Source organism: Dermacentor albipictus, chromosome 4 (genome assembly GCF_038994185.2).
Source record: "Dermacentor albipictus isolate Rhodes 1998 colony chromosome 4, USDA_Dalb.pri_finalv2, whole genome shotgun sequence".
NCBI lineage: Eukaryota > Metazoa > Arthropoda > Arachnida > Ixodida > Ixodidae > Dermacentor > Dermacentor albipictus.
Window position 1 is genome coordinate 93,601,507 of NC_091824.1, and position 27,138 is coordinate 93,628,644.

General features: G+C 52.0%; 1 protein-coding gene across 1 annotated transcript in view; it reads right to left on the reverse strand.

Moving 5' to 3' along the window:
- LOC135920000 (cell adhesion molecule DSCAML1-like) overlaps positions 1–23,508 on the reverse strand; it is a 148,543-nt gene extending 125,035 nt beyond the window's left edge. Inside the window, exon 1 of the mRNA XM_065454057.1 lies at positions 23,137–23,508. Coding sequence (XP_065310129.1) covers positions 23,137–23,188 — 52 coding nt within the window. The 5' untranslated portion in view covers positions 23,189–23,508. The remainder of the gene's footprint in view (positions 1–23,136) is intronic.
- Between the last annotated feature and the right edge of the window lie 3,630 nt (positions 23,509–27,138).

Here is a 27,138-nt window from a genome sequence, read left to right on the forward strand (position 1 = left end):
GGTTTGACACTCCATCGAGTGTAGTGGAGCACTGCTCAACACTCGCTCAGCCCTCCTCATTTCAGCCATTTACATCTCTCGAGTGCACATATTCTTACTAACGGCACTGACAATTTGCTACTTGAACGTCCGACGCCAACTCTAGCTTTGAGAACGCTGCACGCTTTCGTCGTGGCCGAATTAGCGGCAGGCAATGAGAGAGAGAGAGAGAGAAATAGAGGGCCATGAGGTGTCTGGTTTGAGCCAGCGCAACTCAGGGCCTGCAGGCACAAACATAACACCAGCCATGCGCCGCTGTACTGTGCCCGCGGTGACAAGTGCGTATAAACACAGCGGCCAGGCGCCGAGCTTCGCGGCGTGTGTGATGCCTATCGGGGCCGCGAAGGAATCAAGAGCGAGAACGTGGGCGCGGTTATTAGAGACGCCGCGTACGCGGTGGCGCTCGCCTGCTGCCCCTCTTATCCCACGTTTCCCACAGCGGTTGCGGTTTGTTTCACTCGAGAGTCGCGAGGTGCCAGGGCTAGCCAGCCACCTGAGCTCTTGCAAGCGGGAAGCGGCCAAGGTAACGCGAACAGCGCGATGTGAACGCAGCCGCGAGGGCTATAGCTTCCTTCCCAAACGGGGGCGACACAGGTAAGCCTTCGATGTAGCATTTCGCGCGGTACGTTTCAGCTTTCTTGGAGAGCGGAGGCAGGGCAGGGGGTACGATTCCGATGAGAAGCTGTCGGTAATGAAGTACGCAAGTTACATAATGAATGCAGCTAAGCGTGCGAAGCACGCCCCGCCCTCCCCTCCTCTCCCCCAAACACACTTCTTTTAAAAGAAAACTTCGCCTGTTTTTAATGGTATATTCTAAACGATTATTCATAAACACAAACGAAAAGAGCCCTAACAGTATCATTTGTGTGAACTGCTCGTTGCGGCGATGACACGCAAATATACAAGTCGCGCAGATGTTAAGTTAGCTTCTCCGCAAAAACACAGTCGACGCGCGGTTGGAGACTGGAGCGAAACCTTAAAGCATGCAGCAAGCGATTAGCGGAAGTTCGTAGCCCTTGCCAGGTGCGCCGCTGCAGCACCTGTACGGTCTCCAAGAGGGCGGGGCAACGCGCCTACGCGACCAAATTCAATCTTTCCTTAGCGCGTGCCGAAAACCAATCTCCGGGATAGCAACTACAGAAGATCGACTACTGGCTGAAGCGCCTGTGAACAGGTGAGCGTGTACGTTCGTTTCAAGCTGCCACTGCCCAGACAGTAGACCTTCCATCAAACCGACGAACAACGTCCACGGCCGAGCGATGTACCAGACCGAAGCGCATGCGCGAACCGAGCCCCCCAGACTAGGAAGCTATATTCGGACTCGAAGGCGTGTTTGAACTTGGAAAGAAGAACCCGTTTCTTCCATCAAAATCTCGGTTCAAAACGCTAATACGAGCTGTACGCTGCTCTCCCGCGCGCCAGCATTGGGTATTCACGAAGAAGACGAAGAGAAAGAAGGGCTGCAGGCACGGCCGGGAGCAAACAAAGCGTGCCCGGTGCAGTCCACATACGCGAGGAGGGAAATGGCCCACGCGTGCGCCGCGCATTACAAAGAAAGCGAAACGCCGCCGCCGTCGCGCACCGCGAAAAGAAGGAAGAACAGGGCCAGAGTAAACATGCAGAGAGCCCATCGCGGGACGGGCGACCCGTCCAGTCGAGGGAGAGCGAGTCGGGAGTAACCGAAACGTCTCGCTCTGGCAGGCTTGCCTCGAATAATGAGGCTGCGTCCACAGACGACGTTAAGGAGTGGAAGAGCAAGAAGTGAGAGTGGTTTGATGTTCGAAATGTGTGTGTGTGCGTAGATGCCGTCGTTCCAATTCACTGCGCCGGTTTGTCGACTATACTGCAATCACACTGACGGCGTGGTCCTTACTGCGAAGATCGGAGCCGGTACACATGAAGGCTTGCTCCATACCATCCCCGTACACGATTTTGAAGCGGCGTGTGTGGGCGCGTTAGCTGGATACGCTTGACGTGCGAAGACTGTTCCGGCGGCTCTCAGGAAGCACTACTGAGGTGACTGCCCAAGAAGGCAGCCAAGCTACGATGGAGGCAAACTTAGGAAAGTTATGGAACAGCCAAAATTGTTCGTTTCACAGAAAAAAGAAAGAAAATACCAATATGGCATACCACTCCCGTGCAAATAAAGCGCGTACGGGAGACGAGAAACTCGAATGAGATAGAACGATAGTGGTTGAGGCGCCGACTGAATAACGATGAGATTCGTATTTACCTCTGAAGGAGTGCGGTCAGCCCAGCTCGCTATAACTACACCCCGACAAAAATTTCACGTTTACATTTCCCTGTTCGCGCTCTGCGATCCTTGCCCTGGCATTGAATTCACAAAGCCAATCATTCGTACGATCATTCTCGTCGGTGTTCGTCAGCGTATACGGGGTAATATGCCTACTGCCACGATCTGCTGTGTCGTTACGGGGAGGTTACAGCGCAGCCAACTGCATGATCTGTGCGCATACGGGCCCCTAGAGGGGACTCTCACAAGCACCGTCGACATGTAACCGGGTCGTCGTCATTCACACCATAATCACCCGTTCCTCCTTCCCGGAATGGTTTGGCGCCCTACAAGAGATGGCCGACGAAGAAAGCACTTCGTTGCTGCCGGTTGTCAAATGCACCTCGAACCGCGTCGCCGTTTCGAAATAGCAGTGACGGAGAGGATCGCGCTAACTTAACGCGCCCGCAAGGCTGGTGGTGGCCGGGTGATTAAGCACACCTGGGCCCGCTTGCACAAACGCCAGCCTCTAAGTCTAGACTTAAATCCGAATCTTGTCTTATTGTAACCTAAAATAAGACTGGACTTTCCGGCCATCATCTGCGCGCGAAGCGTGCACTAAAGGAGCCCGAGACGGTTGCAAAACGGCCGGCGCATTAGCGAGCCTGCACGTGCGAGCTGCGGTCTAATAAAAGAGCGTGAACCAAGAAAAAAAAGACATATCGCGTCCGCATCTCTCCGGGGGAGACCTGCCCAACCTGTCCGCGAGGCCCAACAATCTCCGCAGGCGCCACGAAGGAGAAGAAGAGATGGCAGAAGCAAAGTAATCAAGAGGCTTCGAGGCGCTGCAACCAGCGTCGGACGAGGGCAAACGAAACGCATCACTGAGCATCGCGGGCCGGGTCGTCGTCGCGATTTAATCTCCTGAGCTCACACCTTGCTGCTCGAGCACGCGCGAACTTCGTATGCAGTGGGGAGAGATTACAAAAAAAAAAAACTAGAATAACACTAAAATAACAGACCCCAAACTAACCGCGGAACCGCTCAGAAGAAGAGGCACAGCGGCGCCAGGTCTCCCGTCTCCGCCACGAGAGGTTTGTACGACAAACACTTCTCGAACGCGCCCGTCAGGTCATCCCCGCGCACTTGCGTCGATCAACCTTGCGGTTTCGCACGTGGTCCACCGATGGCGCTAAGGATTTCGTTGTCACGGTGGGAAAAAAAAAAAGGAACGGTGGTGAGAGAGGGGGATGGCAAGTCACAGCTGGCCGGGAGTACACACACACACAGACGCTGCACATTCCCTGTTCCAACGTTCCTTTCTTTTTCTTCGGCTTTCTTCCTACAGAGAAACGTTTGCTCCGCGTTCACTTCTCTTTCTTCGTTTCGTTTTTTTTTTTTCGAAAGGCTGCAGCAGAAGCGCGGAAGAAGGCTGCAGCACTTGGGCAAACAAGGCCGAGCGCAAACTGAAAAGCCGTCGCCGAAAAACGGCGAACCGAGGGAAAAGAAAAAAAAAACAGTCGCCCCCGAGGCTACAGGGGAGTGCACTAACCGCGCTGTTGTACAAATAAACGAGCGGCCGGCCGTTCGCGACGAACGACGGCCCGCAGGCGAAGCACCCCGTTCGTTTCTGTCGACATCGGGCACCAACCTCGATCACCCCGCATTCGGTGCGGTCGCATGCGCCTGCTTCTCCTTCGCCACCGCATAGCCCCGCTCGTTCTCCCACAGTGTCACGTGCTCTGCAGATGGGCGACCAGATCAGAGGTACCGAAGCCATTCTCTCAGTTTACCGCGCGACGCTTCTACAGAGGTCGTAAACAGGCTCCCGCAATCCGCCGTCACACCGGAAGACGAGCAAATACACGTGCAAGAGAGAGAGAGAGCAAAGAAAAAGAAAGGAAGGTGACCCTGAAACGGGAGTTTTTGTTGGTGTTCTTGTTTAATCAGGTGCGCGGAAGTGCCGAGCGGCATACCAGAAGAACCTGCGAACTTGCTGTATCGGTAACACTCACAAATCGCATCATCTTAAGCCTTACATGCGCATGCAGAACCCTCCTATTCATCTTTCTTTTTTATTCGTTATCGCACACTGATAATAAACACCCGCACGAAAATACCGAATACTGAATACCCAGTGCTCTACCTTTCCCGTTGTCCTTTTTTGTCTCTGCACCCCTTTTCCTTTTCCTTGCGCGCTGATGGAATAGATATTTGTCTAAATTCCAAATATATCCCAACTATCTGCCTTAAATACTACCAGCCTTTATGCAGAAGTTATTTCGCTGAACCTTATCGCATCTGACCACGCATAGATATTTCCGAGGAGCTGCCTCGCAGTATTCGTTCACTGCCTTTCGACAAAACTCCAGTCCGTGTCGAGCTTGTCGGCCACAAGCTCGATCGCGCAAATGCTTCAGTGAGCCTTGAGGTCCTTCAGCTAGTAGTCTTATCGTATGGTTGTGAGACAGTGCATCGGAGCATATTCGCGACCAGTTCGTGACGTAACCTTTCAAGGCGCTGATATCACTGTCCTCGGGAAGTGCGAAGAGCTTTCTGAGTTCGGGCGCCTGATTGATCGACGTCTCAGATGCGACAGAATCTGCCCGAAGTATACCGACATAATCCGCAGTTTTACTTTCGTTTAAGAGTCCGTCAGTGACCGGCCAGTTTCTCCTAATCTTATGATCGCCAGAATAAATTTGTGGGCGCTCGTTCTTAGAAGTGCACTGCTGTCCGTCTTAGCCACACAATCTGGCGCGGGCCAATCAATAGTGACCGTAACGGCAGTGAAGGCGTACGGCCTGTGACCAAAGAAGAGTTCTCTGTATTTGGTTCTCGTGCCTTGAACATTCAGGAGCCTCCACATTTGTGCCAGGAATGAAGCTGGATACATTCCTGCCCTGATCCAAACAGCGGTGAAGAACGGCACAGCGCGATGACGTAACGGATCACGGAGGGAAGGCAAGAGAGCTTACTGATGCGTAAATGCATGTAGCACCGTTAATTATTCCCACGCTTATGCGTAAGCACTTTCCTGTGTTGCAAGTGCATCTCAAGTACTGCGTTTTACACGAACTTCCTATAGGTGGAAGCCTTGCCCAGCTCGTAGAGATTCGCAATCCATGACGTTTCCCCCGCCGCCGGCTCTTCCGCGTGAGAAGTCCTCAGGTGCGTCCGCCGGCATCGGCACGCGCGCCCAAGAGTTTGGCCAGAAAACAAAAGAGCTTCAAAATTGAAGGAAAGGAATAGGGCACGAAGAGTGCACAAGTGGAGCACGTCACCACGAGTGCAGCAAGGGGAGACTGCGGCCCCTTATCACATCCGCAGTCAGGCACTTTTTTTTTTACTGCTGCGGCAGTGCCACGCGCTGCGGAGCCAGCGCAGTTTCGAGACGGCTCGACCGAGGTAGCGCTACAGCAGTGCCACCACCACCACCATCAGCAGCAGCAGCAGCAGCAGCTCGAGGGACGAGCCTTCCTCTTCTTCCGGCACGGTCGTCGCCCGACCGGTCTTCTCCACATCGGCTGCCGCTGTTGCCATGACGGCGCTCGCGGCTTTGCACAAGCAAGGGAGGGAAGCGCTCCAATTCGACGCACCGCGCCGGCCCCCGATGATCGCGGCGCGGCCAGTGACCGCCGCCGCTGCTTGGAGAGCACCGCTTCCACCCCCCCCACCCCCAACCCCCCGAACACAGACGCACACACTTCCAACCTCTCTGCATCCCCGCTATCGAACAGGCCTCGTCGCGCAACCGATGAAAACCAGTTCCAGGGGCGGCGGCTGCGGTCGTGTGCCCTCCCCCCTCTCACTCTCCATCTTCGAAGCCACGGCGGGGATGATGCGGCGGCCGCTTCTCTTAGCACACCGCAACATCTCCAATGCACGTGCCCATGTCTCAACGTCTGCTGCGCACGCACTGCAGCAGGAGCGTTCCTCCTCGCCCTCTCCATCTCCTTCTCTCCATTCATCTCCTTTGGGGCTGTAATCGTCATCGGATCCTCGCTACCAAGGCAGAATGCACGGGGGTAAAGGAGGAGATTGGACAAAGGCGGAGCGATGCCGTATTTATACGAGAACGTGACGCGCGCGCGCGCGAGCGGCGGAAAGAACAAAAGGACGGAGAAGCGGCGGAGATTCAGCGGAGATTCGGCTACCGCGCGAGGAACCGCGACAGCGGAAGAGGAGAGATAAGAGGGAGAGATTTCGAGCCCGCGACTCGAAGGCGCTCGTCGGAATGACCGCGGAGACTAGCATTCCCCCACTGTCTCCCACCCACATGTCCACTTAAGCTCTCGCCCCTCGTCTTCGGTCATCTCTCGAAATAAGCGCGCAAACGCGAGTTCTCGGGAATCGATGTCCAAGCGAGATAGGGAGAACGGAGGCGGACACCGCCATTTAATCGCTGTCAGAGGTCGGTTAAAAATGAGCGCCTTTTGCACAGCCCCGTCTCTTTCTTTTCTTTCAGCCGTATTCAACGTGCAACGCAAAGCGAATCAAGCATTCAGGCGCCAAGCGTGCACCCACCAACCAGCTTTGTGCCTGAGGTAAAAAAACGAAAAAAGAAGCGGCATTGTTGGAAGGAGCGACGACCAACAGCATGACTTCAAAAACAAAGCACCACGAATGTGCATGGACAGAGCGAAACAAGCAGGCACCATGATGAACAGTGCTGGCCACGCACCTTAAGAGTGAGCGAATGAAAATGGGTCGGGAAACAAAAAGTGCTTTTCGCGCGAACAGTGCGAAGTTATGAAGAGGGAAGTTAGAATTGGCGACCCACTAGCAACTGATACTGACGAGCGTGAGTACTCGAATGGGCGAATGTGCGACGCGTTATTTCTCTGCCCTCTGACGGGATCCACGCGCCTCGATTTCCCGGTGTGTTTGCTTTCTTCCCCGTAACTTTACACGGGCGCAGGAAGTGTATCTCTTTGTAGGCTTCGGGCTGGAGTGGACTCCTTATACCATCGGTACGCCTGCGCTTGAGGATCGACAAACGACGACGAAGGAAAGCGCCCCAAATGCTCGGCTCCTGCGACAACGTCAGACTCTCGACACCTGCTGCGGATGCGCCCTGGAACGCGAAGCAATCAGACTTGAGAATATATAAGAATAAAGGCTAGACTGAGACCAGACCATACCTGAAAACTACGACCGTTGGGTGATGGACAACAAGTTCGCATACTGCTGCAGCTGCTGCACGACGCAAAGTTGTAAGCTTTTATTTAACTTTCCTTTATTCTTTACGCGAGTTAATGATATCTTAGTTGAAATCAATAAAAAGAAATGGGCATGGACAGGACATGTAATGAGGAGGGAAGATAACCGATGGTCATTAAGAGTTACGGAATGGATTCCAAGGGAAGGGAAGCGTAGCAGAGGGCGGCAGAAAATTAGGTGTGCGGATGAGATTAAGAAGTTTGCAGGGACAACATGGCCACAATTAGTACATGACCGGGGTGGTTGGAGAAGTATGGGAGAAGCCTTTGCCCTGCAGTGGGCGTAACCAGGCTGATGCTGATGATGATGATATTCATTATGCCTTGCGTCACCCCGAATAAGTATATTTATTTTTATTTGTCTGCAGAGAAACGCAAAACACGAAATCACCTGCAAGAAGTTGCCACAAGCACAAAAAGCAAATCGGTTTTTTTTTCGTTTTTTTTTCCTCGATGAAATAACTTGCCACTTTGTGGATCAAGAATGATTCGCACCTGCAAGCGAGCGTCGTTCCCGCGTTTTTTCTATAGCATGTCTATTATCCAGTGCACTCCAGCACACCCCGAAGAACCACGTGCTTCGGTAACGCCGATGTCCTCACCTGTTTCTGACAGATCGCACGGCAGGCTGCAGCGCAGGCATCGCGTTCCCGAGTTGCGGCCCCAACAACTTTCGAATTCGAGACAACGCGCAGGAACATCCGGCATAGCAAGGGCTGGAAGCGTTTGATCTTCCTTCATCTCCAACTTCGCTCCGGCACTGGTTCCGCTTCTTCGACAACCCAGTAAATATGAATAAAGAGCCACGCGCGCCGCTATATGTATACACACACACTGGCCACTCAATCCGGCGTCGCCTTGAGTTACGACCGCTCACGAGGAAAAAAGGGGAATACGTGTCGCCGGCTCTGCAGAACGAAAAGAGGCACGGGGCCGCCGTTATTAAGATCAAAGGCGGCGCGGCGCACGCTTGGTCTCGAAGCAACAGGAAGAACGTCGATCCTGATCTACGGTGTACGACTCGCTCACGTGACCGCCAGAACCTGCGACGAGCCACGCTGCGACTCCGAGAGCGGCGTCGGAACCGCGCCGAATCCCATCGTCCACGGCCCTAAGCTCGGGCAACCGGACACCGCACGGAGTATAGCAAGGATTGGGGCCCGCAGAGGCGCTAATCCTGCGTAAGCCGCGCCGGCAGGACCGGCTGGGTAGAGAGGGGGGCGGGGGATTAAGCGAGACTGTCTTTCCTAAAAAAAATGACATATGCCTCGCTCGTTAGCTCCACCCACGCAATAATAATGATGTCATGGATAATAATACAGCCGGGTGGATTCGCCAGCGCATAGGCGCTGTTTTCTGCGGGGGCTTTCCTGCAGCTTTCTCTTCTCACGAGTTTCGTGTCAAAAATAAGCCGCGTGTCGTAAAAAAGAAAAAAGGAAAGCGCGACTTCTTAGACGTGCATACTATACGAAGCACGCTGCTGTGGTGTCCCTCACGTAATCCGCCGCTGAGCCGCACCTGCTGGACAACGAGACGCCGAAATCCGAGAGGACGGAGAAAGTCATAAACACCGAGAGATTACTTTTTTTTTTTTCGTACAAACGCGGAGGTTTGCACCGAGCGGCACTGTTGGGTATTCGTAGGAACCCAGATATACGAATGGCGTCATGTGGAGCTCATCGGCATCATTAAAACTGGATGCACGTGCGAAAGAAGGCCACCCGGGGCCTAACACACGGACAGTCAGCACGAAATCAGCGGATTCGTGTGGCCCGGTAAGCGGCCTTCACAATCATTTCCCTTCGCAGCTCGCGATATATATGTATATATATTAACGCAACAACACATTTCTGATTACAAATATGCTTAACACGCGATATTTACTGCTTAGTGCTGAATGTACTCGACCCTGTAGACAAGCTCCACTGCGGCGAGAAAAAAAGACAAATAGAAGTCTCCTAAGACCGTCAAATCGTTCACGGTGACAGAAAAGTCGGCCTGCCCGCCACCAACGAAGGCTTCCTAAGGGAGCTTCGCGCATGCATCTCATGCTTATTCACTAGAATTATGTACTTCTCAAAACGAACACTAGAAACCAAAACGTTAAATCGAACATGTTGCAGCATATTCGACGTGACCAACCACGCGTTGAAGTAGAAAAAGAAAAGACAGAGAACGAAAGAAAGCCAGTATTCCTGACTACTCTGAAAAAAAATACGCGGATAAATATATAACAGTTACATGGGCATAAGACGTATAGCCTCCGGTGTACGTAAGAACGGTTTATTTATTATTGGCCGGTCACCGCCGCGTACTCGCTGTCGCGGTCGGTTCGCCCGACGTGAATACGGACCCTGCTTCGGCTCAGCCATCGCAGCGAGTCCTGCAGCCGCTAATCCACCGCCGTTTCTGGTCGCACGGCAAGGCAAGTGTCAAGCTCGGCGCTGCCGCGACACTTTGGCGATCCGAGGAAAGGGGCGACATCGCGAGAAGTCGCGGTGCACGTCGTGGAAAAAAAAGGAAAAAAAGAACGCGTTTCTACCCGCCCAACGATTCCCGCAAAAGAAAGTTGACGTCCGCGCGCAGTCCGTTACGGGCTTTTTGCCGATTTGGCACCAAGACGAACGGCTCCGGACGAAAATCTCCCTCGGCCAAAAGAGACAGACGAGAGAGAGAGAGAGAGAGAGAGCAGCCGCAGCGCCATCATTCAAGCAAGGCGTGCCACTTACAAATCCCCACTTCAAAGGATGGCATGCGGCCACAGTATTGTATACACCATCCGCGGCTTTCGAAGAGGACGCGCCTGCTTCGGCATGCATGAGTCCGCGGCCGCCGCCTCATCTTCCAGGTACGCTGGGCCTGACACAAACGCAGGTCTGAGGAAGGGCCGCCGCGATTGCCGCGGCTCGCGGAAACCCTCTGACGAAGCTGAGCGAGTCGCGCTGCGCATGCCAATGCCCGCCCTTCCCCACGCTCCCTCCAACTTGCTTCGCTCCAAGACGATGACCAAGCGCCCCCCCCTCCCCCCCCAACTTCAAGACTGGACTGCACCTGCCGTCCTTGAAGTTGGATGAGTCTTTCGGAGAGCACGCCTAGAGAACGCCAGGTGGAACACGATTTGCCAAGTTTTCTGTATCATACGATGCCAGCGTATAAGTGGGGGTTGGTTTCAGAAATTGCCTCGTTTTCTTTTTTTCGCCCGTCCCGCGGTAATCTGTATTCGAAGAACTATATGCTATAATGACTTCACTAAAACGATCGCGAAACTTCCAGGCACGCGTATATTAGCGCACCGAAACCGCAACAGCGACAGGCCGTCGCCGATCCACTGGCGGAGCGAGCGAGAACCGTCGCAAGAACGTTGTCCATTCTCTCTCCGCGGCGCATATATACGCTCGATGACCTCAGCCGCTCGAACTCGGTTACCCGTCGAAACGCCCGCAACGCCTCCCAGAGACCGGCTGTCCACCAGCTCGCCCCCAACGTCCATTTTCACTCCGTAAAGCGACCACTTAAAGCGGGGTTCGCATTAGCGGGGACCTCCGAAAGAGCCGCTAATTCCAAGAGAGTTGCGCTGATCGTCGAGAAACGATACGCGGGCTCGGCAAGGCATCACACAAACGCGGCGGGCGCGCGCGCGGAGCACTGACCTTGCCCTCAATGCTCGTGCGCGTGCCACGCTTGGCACAGACCGCGAGCCATTGTCGCGCCGAACTGCTTTTGTCTAAAAGGCGAACGGTGAGCGGGCACGTATACGCACTGCCCGCTCGAGAGCCGCGCACGGAGTCATCACACGCCCGCGCGCTAACTCGCGATGCGAGAGCCGCCGCGATCGCGACGACGTCTTGGATGTGGAACGCTTGAAACCGGTAGCCGCACCTCTAGACGACGCCGGCGTTGCGTGTGTGTGTGTTGAACGGCAATTCGAGACACCATTGGTCATTACTCCGCTACGGATGATGTCTAAAAAAGCTGCGCGTGAGGAACCGTTGCTTGCGCCAAAGCGGTCTCCGTAAAACGGTCATTCCATCGCCTTCACCCCGACGCCTAGACGTGATTTTTTTTTTTTAATTTCGTTCACGACATACGCTCGTTGACCTACTGCTTGACAACGCTAATTCCACTACAATGGTGCTTTAAAAGATTGAAAACTCGGCCCGTATCCACAAAAAAAAAAAAAGGTTGCTATACGCTAGCGCTCTTACTTAAGAAGAGATGTGATACAACCGTGACGTTGACATATTAGCCGAGGCAGCGCTTATGAACGTGAAAGTTTGTGAATTCGGTCTATGAACTAGGGGTGACCCCCCCATGCTTAACAATGTTACGCATCGTCGATCGTATGGCCGCCTCTACTAAATCTTACTTCATACTGCAATCGGCGCTGACTCGCACTCGTTTTGGTAAAGGGACAACGTTCTCCAGAAGGCTGCGGAGCTTAGCCCACAAACGCGAAACTTGCAGACCTTCTGTTGAGAGTTGGCAGCATGCAGCCGAAGGCGACTTAAAACGAGCTCGGGACCTTCTCAGAGGCTGCGCTCGCGTTTGCAGGCCTGTCATTATGCACGTGGCGTGTACTCTCGTGTCTTCCCCCTCGTGAAACGTTGCTTTCCTCTTACACCGACGCGGCATGCAGCGCTAGACGCATCCACGGGTCGAGTGAAAACACGCAAGCCAGGAAATGTGCCAAGTTAAACGATATACTATACACACACGGCTTCCCGATATGAGTCATTAGAGAGCTTGAGCATAGCGGAAATGTGTTAGCGCCGGTGTATAAGGAAGACTTCTCCGGGAATAGCCGCGCATGCGAAGACGTCTTGCGACGCTGTGCTCAGCCAGAACACGTCGGAAAAGTTTGTTGTTGTTGCACGACACTTCCTCTTTGAAAAACGAACGAGATGCCAACTATGTCACTGCCGATAACATTACGCCAGTTTACGCCACAAGCGAAACACGCGTGCAACACAGCACATAATGTAACACAACAGTTGCGTGCGCTCTGGTTAAACATAGCGCCACAACATGTATCCACTAGCACTACTGTGCATGGGTACTCATTGTATACACCGTGCATAAACACTCGCGCTATATGATCCTGTAGCACGCCTGCACCGCTTGTGTATACGTGTGGTGACGCCGGGGCTTACCGGCAGGAACCGACGGGCGCTCCACTTTCACCGTTGGATACTGGGAGATTTAGCGCACCGCTGTTGCTCTGCCGTTACTGTTACCACTGCGGCCACCTGAAATTGACCACTTGCAGAAGTCGGAGCGCCACCTAGCATGAAAAACGGGAAGCTTGCGCCTTGCCGCTTGGTTGGAAAACATCCCGGCTCCAGCCTTGCTTTGGTACGGCGGCATCGAGTGGCGACGTTGTGTTTGCAGAGCTTCTTTCACGTTTTGTGAAAGCGTCGACTTTCTTTGGTAGTTGCCATATATGACCTGCCTTAAATATGATTGAAGAGGACTTCATTCTCTTGCCGTTTTTGCAAATGGGACGGACAGCTGACTTCTCAGAGCGCTGGATAATGAGCGACAATGCGTGGGGTTATCTTCGTGCCAACACTTCGTCCGTTTGTCAAGCACACCGCCGATGGGCTTTAAAAAAAGAGGGTTAAGTTAAGCACATAAAACTTAACGTAAAAACCGTGGACCTTCCACTTGGCCTCATAGGAGCTACGTACACACCATCCATGAAGTCGGGCATCTACGTGGTTACAGCATGGTTCACAAAAGCCATTGTCGACATTGCCGGAGAGCACTGTGAATGTGTGGCCGGATGAGTGCTTTATGCCTGTCGCATTCCCCGAACTCTTAGTTGTTGCATGGAACAACAGATGTACACGTTCTAGCTTGCAAATTTGATATTCATCTCGTGCTGTTTCGCCAAGCTGCTGTGTTGCATGCTTGTGGTTTACGAAGCCGTATCCCAAATTTCGCATGCGGTAGGTTATTCAGTTTGTTTTTGCGAGCGCTAAGGCCTCAAAGCTTACGCCAACCTATTTTATTATATGTTATATTAGCTTAAACATGGGCAGCGCGTGCGTCCGCAGGCCTGTACGCTCCCGCTCACTCGCGAATACTCATCAAGGCAGATAGTTTGACGAATTGGTTCGAAGTCATGTTGGAAGAGAGCGCAACACAACTGACATGTACGGAAAAAAAAGAAGACGAGCGCAGACTCACAAATGACATGACGTACATAGACTGGCCGCATCTGTTTGCGCCGTTCTTCACAAATCGCTTAATCGTACTCGCATCTACTCAGGGTCACTCAGTGACGAGCGCGAAGGAAAACTGCATTCTTTATATTTAAAAGCCTCAACGGGCCCTGCCAGCACGTCGCTGGCCTTCTGTTGAGCGTTGCAGAACTGGCAGGAGATGACAAGGGAATAGAAGTTGCCTGCATAAGCCACAGATCCTAGAATGCACTGTTAGCTGCCACGGCGTGCCGTCCGGGTTCGACCGCTTCACCGCTGCCGTCCGCAAACTTCTCCACATTAACCTTCGCGGGCGGAAATCTGAAGAAGTTACTATTTCCATTTTCATAATAGCTCGTGCAGCCGAATGCGACTCAGTTGGCCGGCATGTCACGCCCGAGCAGCGCAGTTTGCTTTCCAACCACGGAGACGGCGCTCACGAAGCGCCGCCCCGCGGCCGGTTTTTGCGCATGCGCAGTCGTACTTCTGCAAGTGGTCAATTGCCTTGAAGCACGTCATTGCGTGCGTGGCTTAGCTAATTTGCGCAAAGCTAGAACGTAGCTGAGGAAGCAGCAGTAACGGTAGAGAGACGGTGGTGCGTTAAAACTCCCTATTGTGAGGGAACAGTGCAGGTGAGATTTCATGAATTAAAAACCTAACGAGGAAACAGAGATAATCCCAAGGCCGCGAGCCAGAGCTGTGCTTGGCGATGACGTTGCACCGCAAGCCAAGAGGCGGCAACGGGAAAGAATTAGAAAAAGAAGAAAGCAAGAAGAAAAAAACACAACCGCGACCGTGAGGGAACGCGCAGCGCCTGTTTTCTCGCGCCAAGCTACGCGGAAAAGAGTCGCCAGCGGCAACTGTCGCACGATCGCGCTAACGATCTTCCTCGCCTCGAGGCAGAACAGGCGCTAGTTCGTATAAGGGCAACATCGGTGCGTGCGGTAATGCTGCAAGCACTTAACGCCAAGAATCGGGATAAGATCGCAGCAGGTGACGAAAAAAGAATCGTCATATTCGCCAAACTGTGCACGATCACTCAAAGGGTAGGTGCCCTGGAAAAATTTTAACAAAAATGAAAGAAAGCTAACTATTCCTGCTTTGAGGTTGAAAAAGTGTTCGGTTACATCCCCCCCCCCCGAATACGTTTCCGCTTCTTGACAAATCCACGCCCCCCCACCCCCCGTACCGACGGTGCATGAGTAAGTGCTGCTACTTGGAAACATGCGCAGTCGGCTCCATATGTTAAAGGGGACGCCAGAGCAGCCGCGAATTTTTACCTCTGGCAAAGTGCACAGTTCACTTGTTATTGGTTGCGCCGGCACACCTTTCGAAACAACAGCCGACACGCAGCTAGAACCCCAGCCAAGTGAGAGTCCCGCAAACTAGAGCGCTCCCTTTAACAGTGTACCGCAATGCGTGCACTATTAAAGCACCGCGACTGTCACGGAACGAGGGAGAGGAGGAGGACGCGCAGACCTCCTCGGCGCGAAGAGCGACGGCGCTGGAATCCCGTCTGGCTTCGGGGGAATCGATTGCTCGCGATGGCCTGACCTCGACAAAAGGTGCCAGCCGCCACCACCGACCGACCGACGCAGCGAGCCGGCAGCAGCAGGTCGCAGCGGCTGCGCCCCCGGGTGAAATAGCGGAGAACAGCGGAGAGAGAGAAGAAACGAAGAAACAGCTCCCGGGAGGCACACCGCAAGGCAGCGAGCGCGGCCCGGACTAAGTCCGTGCCGCGAGGTGTTTTCTAGAGCGCGCCCGACGATGGCAGCATGCGGACTGCAGAGTGCGCGCCAACGCAGACGCGTCGACTCTTCCACTCGTGCAGCAGCAGCGAGCACGACCAATCACGCGGCTCGAAGCTTGACGCGAACCACTGACCAACGCCCGCGGTGGACTCGAGCTTTCCACTCGTATTCGGAAACAGGCAGCCATTCAAAAGTGCTCCCCGACTCCACCGAGTGGACGGATGAAAACGACTTTATTTTAAATCCGGCAAAGTTTGACGACCCGGGCTCAGGTCTCCCATGAGGAGGGACTTCGAGGCCTTGCCTCGTCGTGGAGCACAGCGCCACCCTTCTACTGATAAACACGCGCTTCAGTAATGCTTCTCCGTGATCCTTATGACGCAGATGTACTCGAGATGCACACGTTCGCTCAAGAGCATTCGAGTAGATAGCGCAGTGTACAGCGAAAATATGCGGAACTTGAGCGTTGGAAGCCGGCCGCGGGACACAGCGTTGGCGGCACTGCTCGGTGGTATCGGCGAATGCGGCGTTCACACATTCTCCTCCGTTCTTCTGTAATTCAAAGGTGTCACTGAGGATGGCGCAAAAAAAAAAAAGAATCTTCACAGTCATCAAAGTTAGTTGACCGTGGTAATCGGAATACCTAGAGTGAAACGAAGCTTACAGTACCCGTTAAAACCACTTTGTCACGTTGTCCGGTCGGTACATACGTACATAAAACTTCATTCGTGACGTGACAAACAAGGATGTGGCGCCTCCCACAATCGCGACGATACGAACGCACCCTGGAAGTGAAACAAGATTAAATACCGACCGTCGGGCATCAGACCAGCGACGAGTGTCAAAGGTATACGGGTTCGTCCACCTCGAACAGCCTCCCACTGGAAAGCGGCGCCCCGGTTCTTGGCTATCTAAATCAGCTAAGCCAGCGGGCAACATGAACGGGGCAAAGCGAGCGACGTGAAGGGAGAGGAAAGCAGTAAAAAAACAGCCCGCGGCCATAACCACACATTTCGAATGTCACCGCGCGAGCTTCGCTTCCTTTGTCGCCGCCGAAAGTGCTTTCACCCGTGAAAGCGAGGTCCCCGCCGTCTACCTGGCGACCATAGAAAACCCACGCGCCCCTTCGAAACAGCACTGCAGAGGCTGGTTCGCTACAGCAGCCCGCTATCTCTCGACATGAGATTGCTTGGGGCAGCCAGCCCTGCGCGTGGGCTTCCAGGACCGGACTTCAAGGAGTGACGGGGCAAGAAGGAGGGGACAGCGAGAGAAGAAAGACAACGCCAGATGGACGAAGGAGGCGGAACGGGGGGGGGGGGGGGGGAGGACACTCGTCGTGACCCCGACGCGGAGCCAGGTGTGCCACGATAAGGGGACAGGTGGCGCCGGGCAAAACACGACGCGCGCTGCCTTGCTCGTGTCTCCGCGGCACAGCCTCGCCTTGCAAAGCAGGGCCCCGCATCCGTGTGCAGTGCGCAACACGGCTTCCGGCACACGACTACAGAAAGAGCTCCGAGCGGCATGTCTTGCGTCGCGAGCTAACGTTGATCTCGCAAGAGGCTAAACGGTCGTTCTAGTGAACGATGTTCCGACCGATGCGATTCGCTAGAACTGACCGAGCAGTGTTCTTTTCCGAGTGCTGCCGGAGTACGCGCTTAAGATCAACGCCATCAGTGTACACGCCAATCAAGTACTGTTCCGCTGATCAGCATGCATTTCTATTAACCTACTCAGGCGAAGTGACAATTTCACTTTCTCTTCCGTGACAAGGTTGGAACAAGGTAAATATTAACACGAAATGATAACCGCAAAAAAGTTTCACGTTTGAATGAGTTCTCGTTTATAACATCAGCGACATTTTTTCGTTTATAGTAGAGAGTTTTAGTTTAGGGAACGCAAGGCGTTGGGGTCCCTAGCGCTTGGGTACGCCCCAAATGCAAGCCGCACTGAGGTCGCATACGCTCGCAGCGCCATCAGTGTCTGATCGTTGCTGCGTTATCATATTTTGAAATATGAAATCAAGCATCTGAAGTAAGGTAGATTAAACTATTTTTACTAAAAGCGGTTAACACATATAAGAAAGATGTCTGTCGACACTAGGAAAAATATTTATAAGATTATCTACACGCATACGTTACGACTGAGGCCGAGCCGAAGCAATCCAAACATACGTTTGGTAAACTATAGTTAGGCGTCTCGTGCAGCATAATCCGTTGTGGTCTGTTTTTATGCGAAGCATATTACGAGGGCTCAACCCAGCTCCTCAGGCGCGGCGGTGACCATGAAATCACGTGACACCGTGACGTCACGACAGAGGAGAAGTGGCTTTGGCTCAACTCTTGCAAGACGGGCTGGGTGGGAATCGAACCAGGGTCTCCGGAGTGTGGGACGGAGACGCTACCACTGAGCCACGAGTACAACGCTTCAAAGCGGTACAAAAGCGCCTCTAGTGAATGCGGTGTTGCCTTAGAAACGCGCTGTTTCTAAGGCGTGCGTCTCTTGCTCAGGCGCACATTTCGTTGCCGCGCCGAACGCTGCTTTGCTCGACGCTCACCGCGTCCAATGCGGGGCGCGTAGTCGCTGCCCTGTAGCCCATTGTCTTACACCCCTTGGCGGGTCGACGGGAACGCTGTCGCGTTCCACTCTTGAAGGCGAAGAAGTAATGCATGAGTTGTTTCTTCGTCTAGCCGAACCAAATATAGCCAAGCAACAGCAGTTCACCAGGCTAAACAGTGGTTCAACAACTAAAATAAAGGCTAGTATGCTTCGCATCCTGGGCTTAACCTTACCTAAGCCACAGCCATTTTTTTTGTTTATTTAGAGCCTCCTGCAAATTTTGACAGGCCGGCGTTGCGGCGACAGCGTGCCCGTGTGCTCTGCGACCAGCTTCTTTACCACGTCGGCCGTGAAATGCACACGTGCAGAAGTCCTCGCCGGCGCAGCCATGTTCTCCGTCTGTGCGGCGGGACGGGCGGCTTGTCTCGGCCGGTCTCGCTTCTCGTAAGTTCTCGTACACCACGAGAGCCACGTGGATAACGTGACCTCTTACGGGCAGCGATGTTTTCGGCCGCCCCAAAAACACAAGGATGCAAGTAGACGTAGCGGTCTGCGCATGCGCAGTAACGTCGCCCCTAGTTCTTGCGTACGCAAACCGCTTGCGTCCCCTAAACTAAAGCTTTCTAATAACTGCACTCGTTCCACGTTCTAGCAACATCGCGCAGTCAGGGCCCGTGATGTCGTGAGACCGCGAGTTCCAAGTAGCCAGTCTATTAAGTAACAAGTGTATGTATAACAAGTGTATGCACGCCTCTGCACGGTAAAAGCCGCACAGAAAGCACAACGTATATATACCCCGCCGTCGGGCATGTCTGTTTGAAAACGAACCTGCAACATGTAGCTTTGAAGGTGTCCAAATGTTCGCTATGCCGCGGACAACGGTTAGGCTTAGACAGCTCAGTGCAATCGCACAGATGTCCATGCAAAGAATACCACGCGTCTTTTAACACAACAGCACATTGACTTTCCTGCACTTCAACCTTGATGTTATCCGAAGCCAAAACTACAGGCGTTATAACAGATCTTGGAGAATGCGTACAATGCGTACAAATGCACCTGCGGTATGTACATGCATAAACGTATTTACGTTAAATGAAGATATTCTGAACGCCTGCTTCCTCCCTGACCCTGTTGGAGGAATTAAAGCGTGACGGGAAGGCAAATTAATACTATACAAGAGAAGAAAAAAGAAATAATCATTTTGCACGCAATATGGATGTGACACTAACCTAATGTGGTAGCTAGACCTCTCTAAAGATGGAACAATGAAGTTTACAAAGTGACACACGTTGACTACTGACTCGGCCATTGTACAAAGCGCTCGAGTATGTTGGCAGTGATTCAAAAGTTGAGTGGACTTCTTTGTGACTCATTAAGCAACCCGAGGGCAAGCTGTGATGAGCAGAGAGCCAGGAGAAAAGAGTGAGAGACAGGAAACGAAAGAAAGGAAACGAGAATGACGCCGGGAAACGAAGCCCCGAAAGATTTTCCCAGTTTCCGTCGCTACTCAGCGCCTTGAGTCAGCACACTTAAAAAATCTTTTCGCGAAAACAACTCCAAGATGCCTGTGATGCGGAGCGTTACTCTTAATCCGCACTGCGCGCGTACCGATGCCGTGACGTGTACTGTACACAACGTTCCACGAGGCCCTAAAACTTACACAAGGACGAGAAACTGCAAATCGAATCACCGATCTCGCGCGCTCACACCCCCGCCTGCTCGTCAGCGCATGTTCTCCGTGCGAAAGCACCAGGGCAGGCAATTTAACCGAAGAGTCACGGACAATCGTAATGCATGGCATGTAGTCGTTATGGAACGGAAAAAGAAGCCTCGTACAGTGTGCTAGGGCAATGAAAGGGAAGAGGACGAATGACGCCGCCCTTGCATTGCTTGCGATATAAGCTCACACTTGTTTCTACCGCCAGCAAGTAGCAGAGATATTGCATGCGGTTCTCTGTAGCACGGGGTATGTGAACATGCGTCGCGAGTCAACAACCGTCAGATGAGCGGGACGTGGGGGAACACCTCTCGTGCAAGCACCGTAGGAAGCGAGAACGCAGGGGTCCCAAAGGAAAGCGGGAGACCACCGCTGTCGGGGTTTAGGGTGTGCGTTCCCCCAAGAACGCGCCTGCCATCCATTTAAAAGCGCCGTCGGGGGAAGCCCGTGCTGCGACACAACCAGTCAACCACCAAGGTGGAATGGGCCCACGCGGCGCTCTGAAGCCGTGCTGCGTGGCTTTATACTGTGCGTAGGCGTCCCCTTCGCCAGGGGGCAGCAGTTGCTTCTGCGGACCCCCTCCTTTCATTCTCACTTCCTTTCGGGAGACATCCCCTCCTTTTCCTTTTTTCCAAGACGGAAGACGATCAGGGGATCCTGAGGCAAACTAAAGCTCAGGTAGGTAGACGACGAGGCGACGCCATTCGCGTCTACCCCGCCCGGGCGGGCGACCAGGTAAAAGCGACAGAAAACATTCCGAAGAGAAACCGCGATAACAAAGAGACGTAGGAAGGGAAGAAAAGGGCACGTGAGACGGGCACATCGCCTTAACGAGGGGTTCGGCGCCAGGACCCGGCAAGTAATCCGCCCAGGCGGTGGTTCAGAGGAAGTTGGCCGACGCCGTCCTAACACAACAAGCCTCTGGAACTGCCTTAGGCCTAACGACCACGTGGGTTTCCTTGTAAAATGATGAATATGGCGGCCGCCCGTTTCCACAAGCGGCTCGCTGCAATGTTCTTTCAGTAAAACGCTGACATTCACTCGTCTCGCCGGATATACCTTGCTGAACAAGAACACATGGACCAAGCCAGTCCCAAGTATTCCCTTACTTTCAGTGCCTCTCTCCTCCAGATACCGAGCTGCATTAATGCAAGAGTCCTCAATGTTTTGGGGTTTTCTTTCTTTCTTTTTTTTTTTTGTAAGTCACACTATCCGTCATGTGGCCTTATTTTGTCTGAGCTTTTTTGGGGGGGTTCTATATATATGTTTAGACTATACAGCAATAAACAGTAGGAGCAAGGAGTGAAGTTCGCGTTTGTTCAACGCCCATGATTTGTCCACGTAGCAACTCGAGTGTGCGAACAGCTCAAACATAGCAGTTCCCCTTTATCTGCATGCACGCGCTGAAAGCTCTCAGAGGGCGCTGCTGCAGTGCTTATACTTAGCTTATACTGAATGCGCTGCGCGAAGGCGATCGCAACTGAATCAATACCCAAGTCGCTTACGCCGATGATTAGCACGAGAACGTACGACCGGAAATTGCTATTTCCTGAAAACCGGGGCTGCAGTTCTCACATATGTCACGCCGGTCTCTTGTACTCTCCAGCTTCTGTCAGTAGGTATAGACTCGGGCTTCGAGTTGCCAGCGACTAATCTCTCGCTTGTGTGCTTCTGCGAGTGGCCAGACGTAGGCCGTTAAAGCACAACGACAAAAGGTCCGCGCATGCTCCATAAATTCCGGGGACAAGCCTGCAGAATCTATTCGGGTAGCCCTTGTTTCGAACGGAAAATCTTTCTCAGGAAGATAGTTGAATCCTTTCTGGAACAGACTGCTCTTCCTTGAGCAGAGAGGAGACATCAACAATGAACCGGCACAGTGATGACAGCTGCTTGAAAGCATGATTGGCACAATGAGGACGATGGCCGTGTAGCGTTGTCTTGCATCGTTTCCTGCTTATCAATGCGAGTTTTGGTGAGAACTAAGTAAGATCCGAAAGCAGAAACACCGCGTCGGAATATCACTAGACTAGTATACGCACGACTGCGTGATGCACATAGTACATCATCCGTTCGTTCGCCTTCTGTAAGGACGTTTGCGACCTTGCGTTGTCTTCTGCACACTGAATGCGAGCCTCTTCCTTTTTGTTCGTAATGTAGCGATACTTGCGTTCTGGGAGAAGTTAGTGGACGTGCGCTGTTCGCACGCATTATTTCGGCTGACTTTAGCAGCGAGCTTGTTTCTGATGGCAGTGCCGTGTGCGCCTGTCTGGCTATGTTCTTCCTCGTGCGTTTTACTGTCCGCCTATGTTGTATACAACGGCTCAGACATAGCATCCCGTACATTCGGTTTGCATGTGTGAGCAGTGGGCACACTGCGCACAGACGAGGTGTTTCTTCGGGAAAAGGCCAGGGGTCTTTGCAGTTCCCTATAATCTATTTATCTGCACATAGCATTGCAGCCTCCTTCCAAACACTTCAACGTAGGCACGCAATTTATTCGCCGGCGCTCGCATGGGTTCGATAAATGCGTCTCCGTTTACGTCTTTTCCGTAGCACAACAAAGAAATAAAGAGGGGGGGGGGGGAGGCACGAGAGAACTCTCGCAAAAGGCAATTTGCCAAGCCGTGTGGCCATCCCGGAAGCTAATAAAGCAAGGCAGCAGCTACGCAGGTAACACGATGGAGACATTCAAGGCTTCTTTCTGACGGAAAGTACTTGCAGCACGACACCAGCCAAGCCAAGCGCTTGTTTTCGTTGACTCTCTATGCAGACAGCAAAGTTGATGCACAAAAATGTGCTCATACGATTCTCGAGCAAATGTAGCGGAGAACAAGGTTGGCGCACGCAACTTTCGCACTCGAAATCTGCGCAATTAACCGAATTCCATGCTCTCCCAAACAGATCACAGCACACGGGTTCGCACACATACCACACATGAAGGCACGCACGATTCTTTGGGCTAGCAGGCACAAACTAGCAAGTGAGGCGCCGCAAACATAAGCGCGAGAAATACATTTTCAAAGCGCGGCAGCGACCAGTAGCGTCCACAAGCGGCGCGCAGTACACCATGCGGAACGAACCCGGCGCCTCTTTTGAAGGTGTTCCCAACGGCCGTTACGGCAGGAAACCATTTTCAGTTCTCTGCTAGTGGGGTGAAGTTTTATGAAATCGCGCTTTAGTACTGCAGCACAAGTAAGCTTTGACCACGATGGCCAGAAAGACGTTGCTTAGTGGTTATGCATATGCACTTAGCTTTACTCAGTCTCACACACTAACGTACTACGACCACCTGCCGGGGAAAATGACTTCAGCAACCTGACGAAATGGAATTTCCACATGCTCCCGTAACGTATCCTTGTATGTATCGTTCATCGACGCGCGTTTTCCCTCCCGATGGTCTGGCGCTAGGCCTCACCTGTGAAGAGGTGCCACCGGGAGACCAGTCCACCGTCCTTGACTTGATGCATGGTGTCGTAGGTGTCGGCGGAGTGCGCACTTGCCAAAACACGCACCGACGCACACGAGAGCAATCCTCCGGCAGTGTCAATGCACGCGTATTCCTCGAGGGGCTGTCACAGGCGCGCGCGCGCTGGGAGTCACGACGCGTAGGCTGCCATCGCCGTAACAGCAACCACCACCAACACACACGCACCGTCGGCCAGGGCGAGCCGAGCCGACTGGTTCTTCGGTCGCCGTCGCCCCTCGCACCGTAGCCACGCGCGGAGGGAACAGCAGCAAGAGCAGGCAGGAGCGAATAGCCGTAGAACTGCCCGCCGAAGGCTGAAGCACACAACGCCGCTACCGCCACCACTCGTCGCTCTCCGCAATCGCACGCCGGCGGCGCAAGGAGACAAGTCGCCTTCTCACCTCGTCTAGTTAGGAATGGCGACGCAGTAAAGAGCTCGCAAGAAAAGCGGTAAATGATGGTCTACCAACTGCAAATGTAGTTGACTTAACACATGTAAAATACATTTGGCGTCTAATTATATATTTATCTATAAAATTATTTCCCATTCAAAACTGTTTTAAAATACGAAATCGAGAGCCATGTAGCGGGCTACTTGAACTCAGCCGTGGACATTATTTGCGGCGAGTTCCAGTAAGCGTAATCAAGACGTTACTTTGAGTCCGTAATCGCAAGGCAGAAACATGTACTTACACTCTGTCCATGTGTGCTATAGAAATGCTATCGAAGTAGCGGACGGCTTGTTTAGGCAATCTTTCAGTGCAATGTAGCGTACGCTGGAGTACGGACTATCGTGGAACATATATAGCAGCAAAGATGTGGCGCTCATTTTCAAGTACAAACAGATACATTCTAAGCGATTTTTAGGTCATCTAAAAATTAACAACAGTCCTATGTTTACGATTAGGAGCATATCAACACATATTCCGCATCGCAACGCAGAACAAATGTCATCCACGATTGACGACTCTCCGCATTCTCTCATTTGGTTTCCCGCTCACTTGGGGTCGATTGAGGGTTCTCCCTCTAACCCTAACGAGGGCGCACACGAGGCCGCGCGAGGACTCACTGACCGCGCCGCCTCAGCAGTCCCACTGCCCCGCGGGGAACCCTTGCTTACGTTTAATGAAATCAGCACACACTGCTATCTGTCAAGACGGGTATTCCCCCTCCCGCACCCCGCCTTATGCAGGGCGCGGGCGGTTACACTTCGACTTCTACAAGCCCGTGCGTACCCTAACCTCGCGGTTCTTCATGCCATATACCCTGAAAGATATCCCAGTGCGGACTGCCCTGCCTGTGGACTAAGGGCAACATTGGACCATGTGTTGTGGGAGTGTGAAGCCATCGGCTCCTCCTTCAGCGAGGATAGGTGGGCTGCGCTCTTGGGCAGCCCCGAACGCAACGACCAAACCCTGGCCGTCCAGAGTGCCCGCGATCGGGCCGTCAAGCTCGGCTTGGCGGTCCCTACGTGGGACTAGCCGGGTGGCGCGGGGTCTTCCCTGCGTCTTCTCTGGACCGAAATAAAGTTATTTCACTCACTCACGATTGACGACGCTACGTCTAAGGCACGGTTCTTATTGTAGCATACACTACAATTCAGCGACCCGAACATCAAGGCAGCATTTCCTTTTAGGAGGGTTATATATTTCTGAGCATACCACATATTTATTTCCAGCCATAAGCTTGTGGACACGTAGAAGATATGAATAGAAAATGGCAAAATTACTCGGTTGATTTCTGTGCAAGTTGTCTGATTTGATCTCCACGAGAAGGTAGTACGAGAAGATTAATTTTGTATCCGAAATAACTCAGCGTTTACTACGGTCATGCTAGCGCTTAAATAACGAGATTTCTCACTAGACTTCATGGACTACAGCAGCGCTGTGCGCCATACCATGGGAGAAAAGAAGATAATTTCCGGTATTGACTCTTTTCGCGGCGATTCCGTGGGCGCTGCCATGTTTGATCACATGATGAGGCGTCTATTGCTTGCCTCGACTCCCTCCGTTGCCTCCGTGTTTATAATGGGTTTGTATGACGCCGGTGCGGCTTAGCAAACCTCTGTTTCGGGATATATTGTAGCCGGTCACAATAGGTGGACGAAACGAAGATTTGGCCACAGCTTCAAGACTATGCAAAAGCGCTTTCTGAGCTGGTTAAGCTATGTCCAAACGGCACGAGCAGTGCATATCGTGCTTGTTCTAAAAGCGGGGCTAAATATGTATTCCAAGCTATCCGAACTTTCCGTTCATGAATTGAATCAGGATTAGTGTGTTTTGCTCTTCGTTCTTTATTTGGCAAATATTTATTTATTTATTTATTTATTTATTTATTTATTTATTTATTTATTTATTTATTTATTTATTTATTTATTTATTTATTTCAGATACCCTCATGGCCCACAGGGCATTATTGAGGGGAGTGGTACACACATTTCAATAAATTTGTTACAAAAGGATACAACGCATACTATATATATACCGGAACAAATAACAAATACTTAATTCAAAACCCGGAACATGAAGTGAGTTCAAAATAATACAAATACCAAGAAACGCTAAATTACACAAAGAAAAGTTATGCAAATTGCAAAACACCACCATGAATACAAATATTAATGCAGCAAATCTGGGGAAAATATATAAGAATGCGCATGATTACGAGGAAAAAGGAAATGGAACCAAAGCTATGGCAAGCACTAATGTGTTCATAATGTTCTTCTTAAATTCATCAAAGACTTTGGAAAGTGCAGTATCCCGTGGTAGGTAGTTCCAGTCCAACGATGTTTACGGAATGACTGAATTCATGCAGGACGTTGTACGGCACTGTGGAACACCAAATTTGCATGGATGATCTAAGCGGGATGAAACATATGTTGGCGGCGTGAGTAATGTATCTTTAAGAGTAAAGTTCATGTGGTAAATTTTTAAAAAACAGACACAGGCGTGATATTTTCCTGCGCACTGAGAGAGTGGTTAGTGACAATGTGTTTTTCATTTCTGTGACATCTGGACAAACGATCATAGTTACGGAAGATGAAACGTGCTGCTCTGTTCTGTACGGCTTCGAGGGCGTCGATAAAAGAGTTAGTGAAAGGGTTCCATACTGAGTTAGCATATTCTAATTAGGAGCGGACAAGCGATTTGTACAGAAGTTTAACAGGGTTCGTGGCTAAGGAAAAATTCCGTTTCACATATCCAAGCATGCGGTTCGCGGACGCGATGAGAGAAATGATATGTGCCTTCCAAGCTATATATAGGTTTGACGTTATAATGACGCCGAGGTATTTCTAAGATGTTACCGGTGTTAGCAGGGAAGAACAAAGAGGCATGAGTCTTTCATACGCAAAGACAGCCGTACTTCCTTTTACTAGACGACAGCTCAATAATTTCCAACTTACGCTTAATGGGCAAACTTTGATGTTTGTGAAAGAGCATAAATTTCTTGGAATTATTCTTGACCGCCAGCTAACATGGGCTTCACACATCCGCGCAATTGAAAAGCAGACCAATGCAGTAATAAACGTACTTCGGCGACTCGCAGGTACAACGTGGGGGGGATCAGTCTCTTCGCTACTACAAGTTCATAACGCCCTCATAAAACAAAAAATTGCTTACTCGGCACCTATTCTCCATGGTTTATCGCAAACTTCTGAGGAACGTCTTCAACGTTTACTGGCAAGAGGGCTGCGAGTGTGTCTTGGGGTTCCGCAGGCTACCTCGAGTTCTTTAGTAATTGCTGAAGCTTGTCACCCACCATTTCCAGTCATACGAACGGTTGAAACATGCCGACATATTTATCGCATCTTAACCCAACACGAGAATGATCCATTAAACCTCGCGCTTACCGAAAGAAACAAAAGCAAAATTCACGATGTTGTTCGAGAACATAAAGCATTATTACCAAGATTTGAATTATGCAAAGTGGATGTTTGTTACCCTCCCTGGA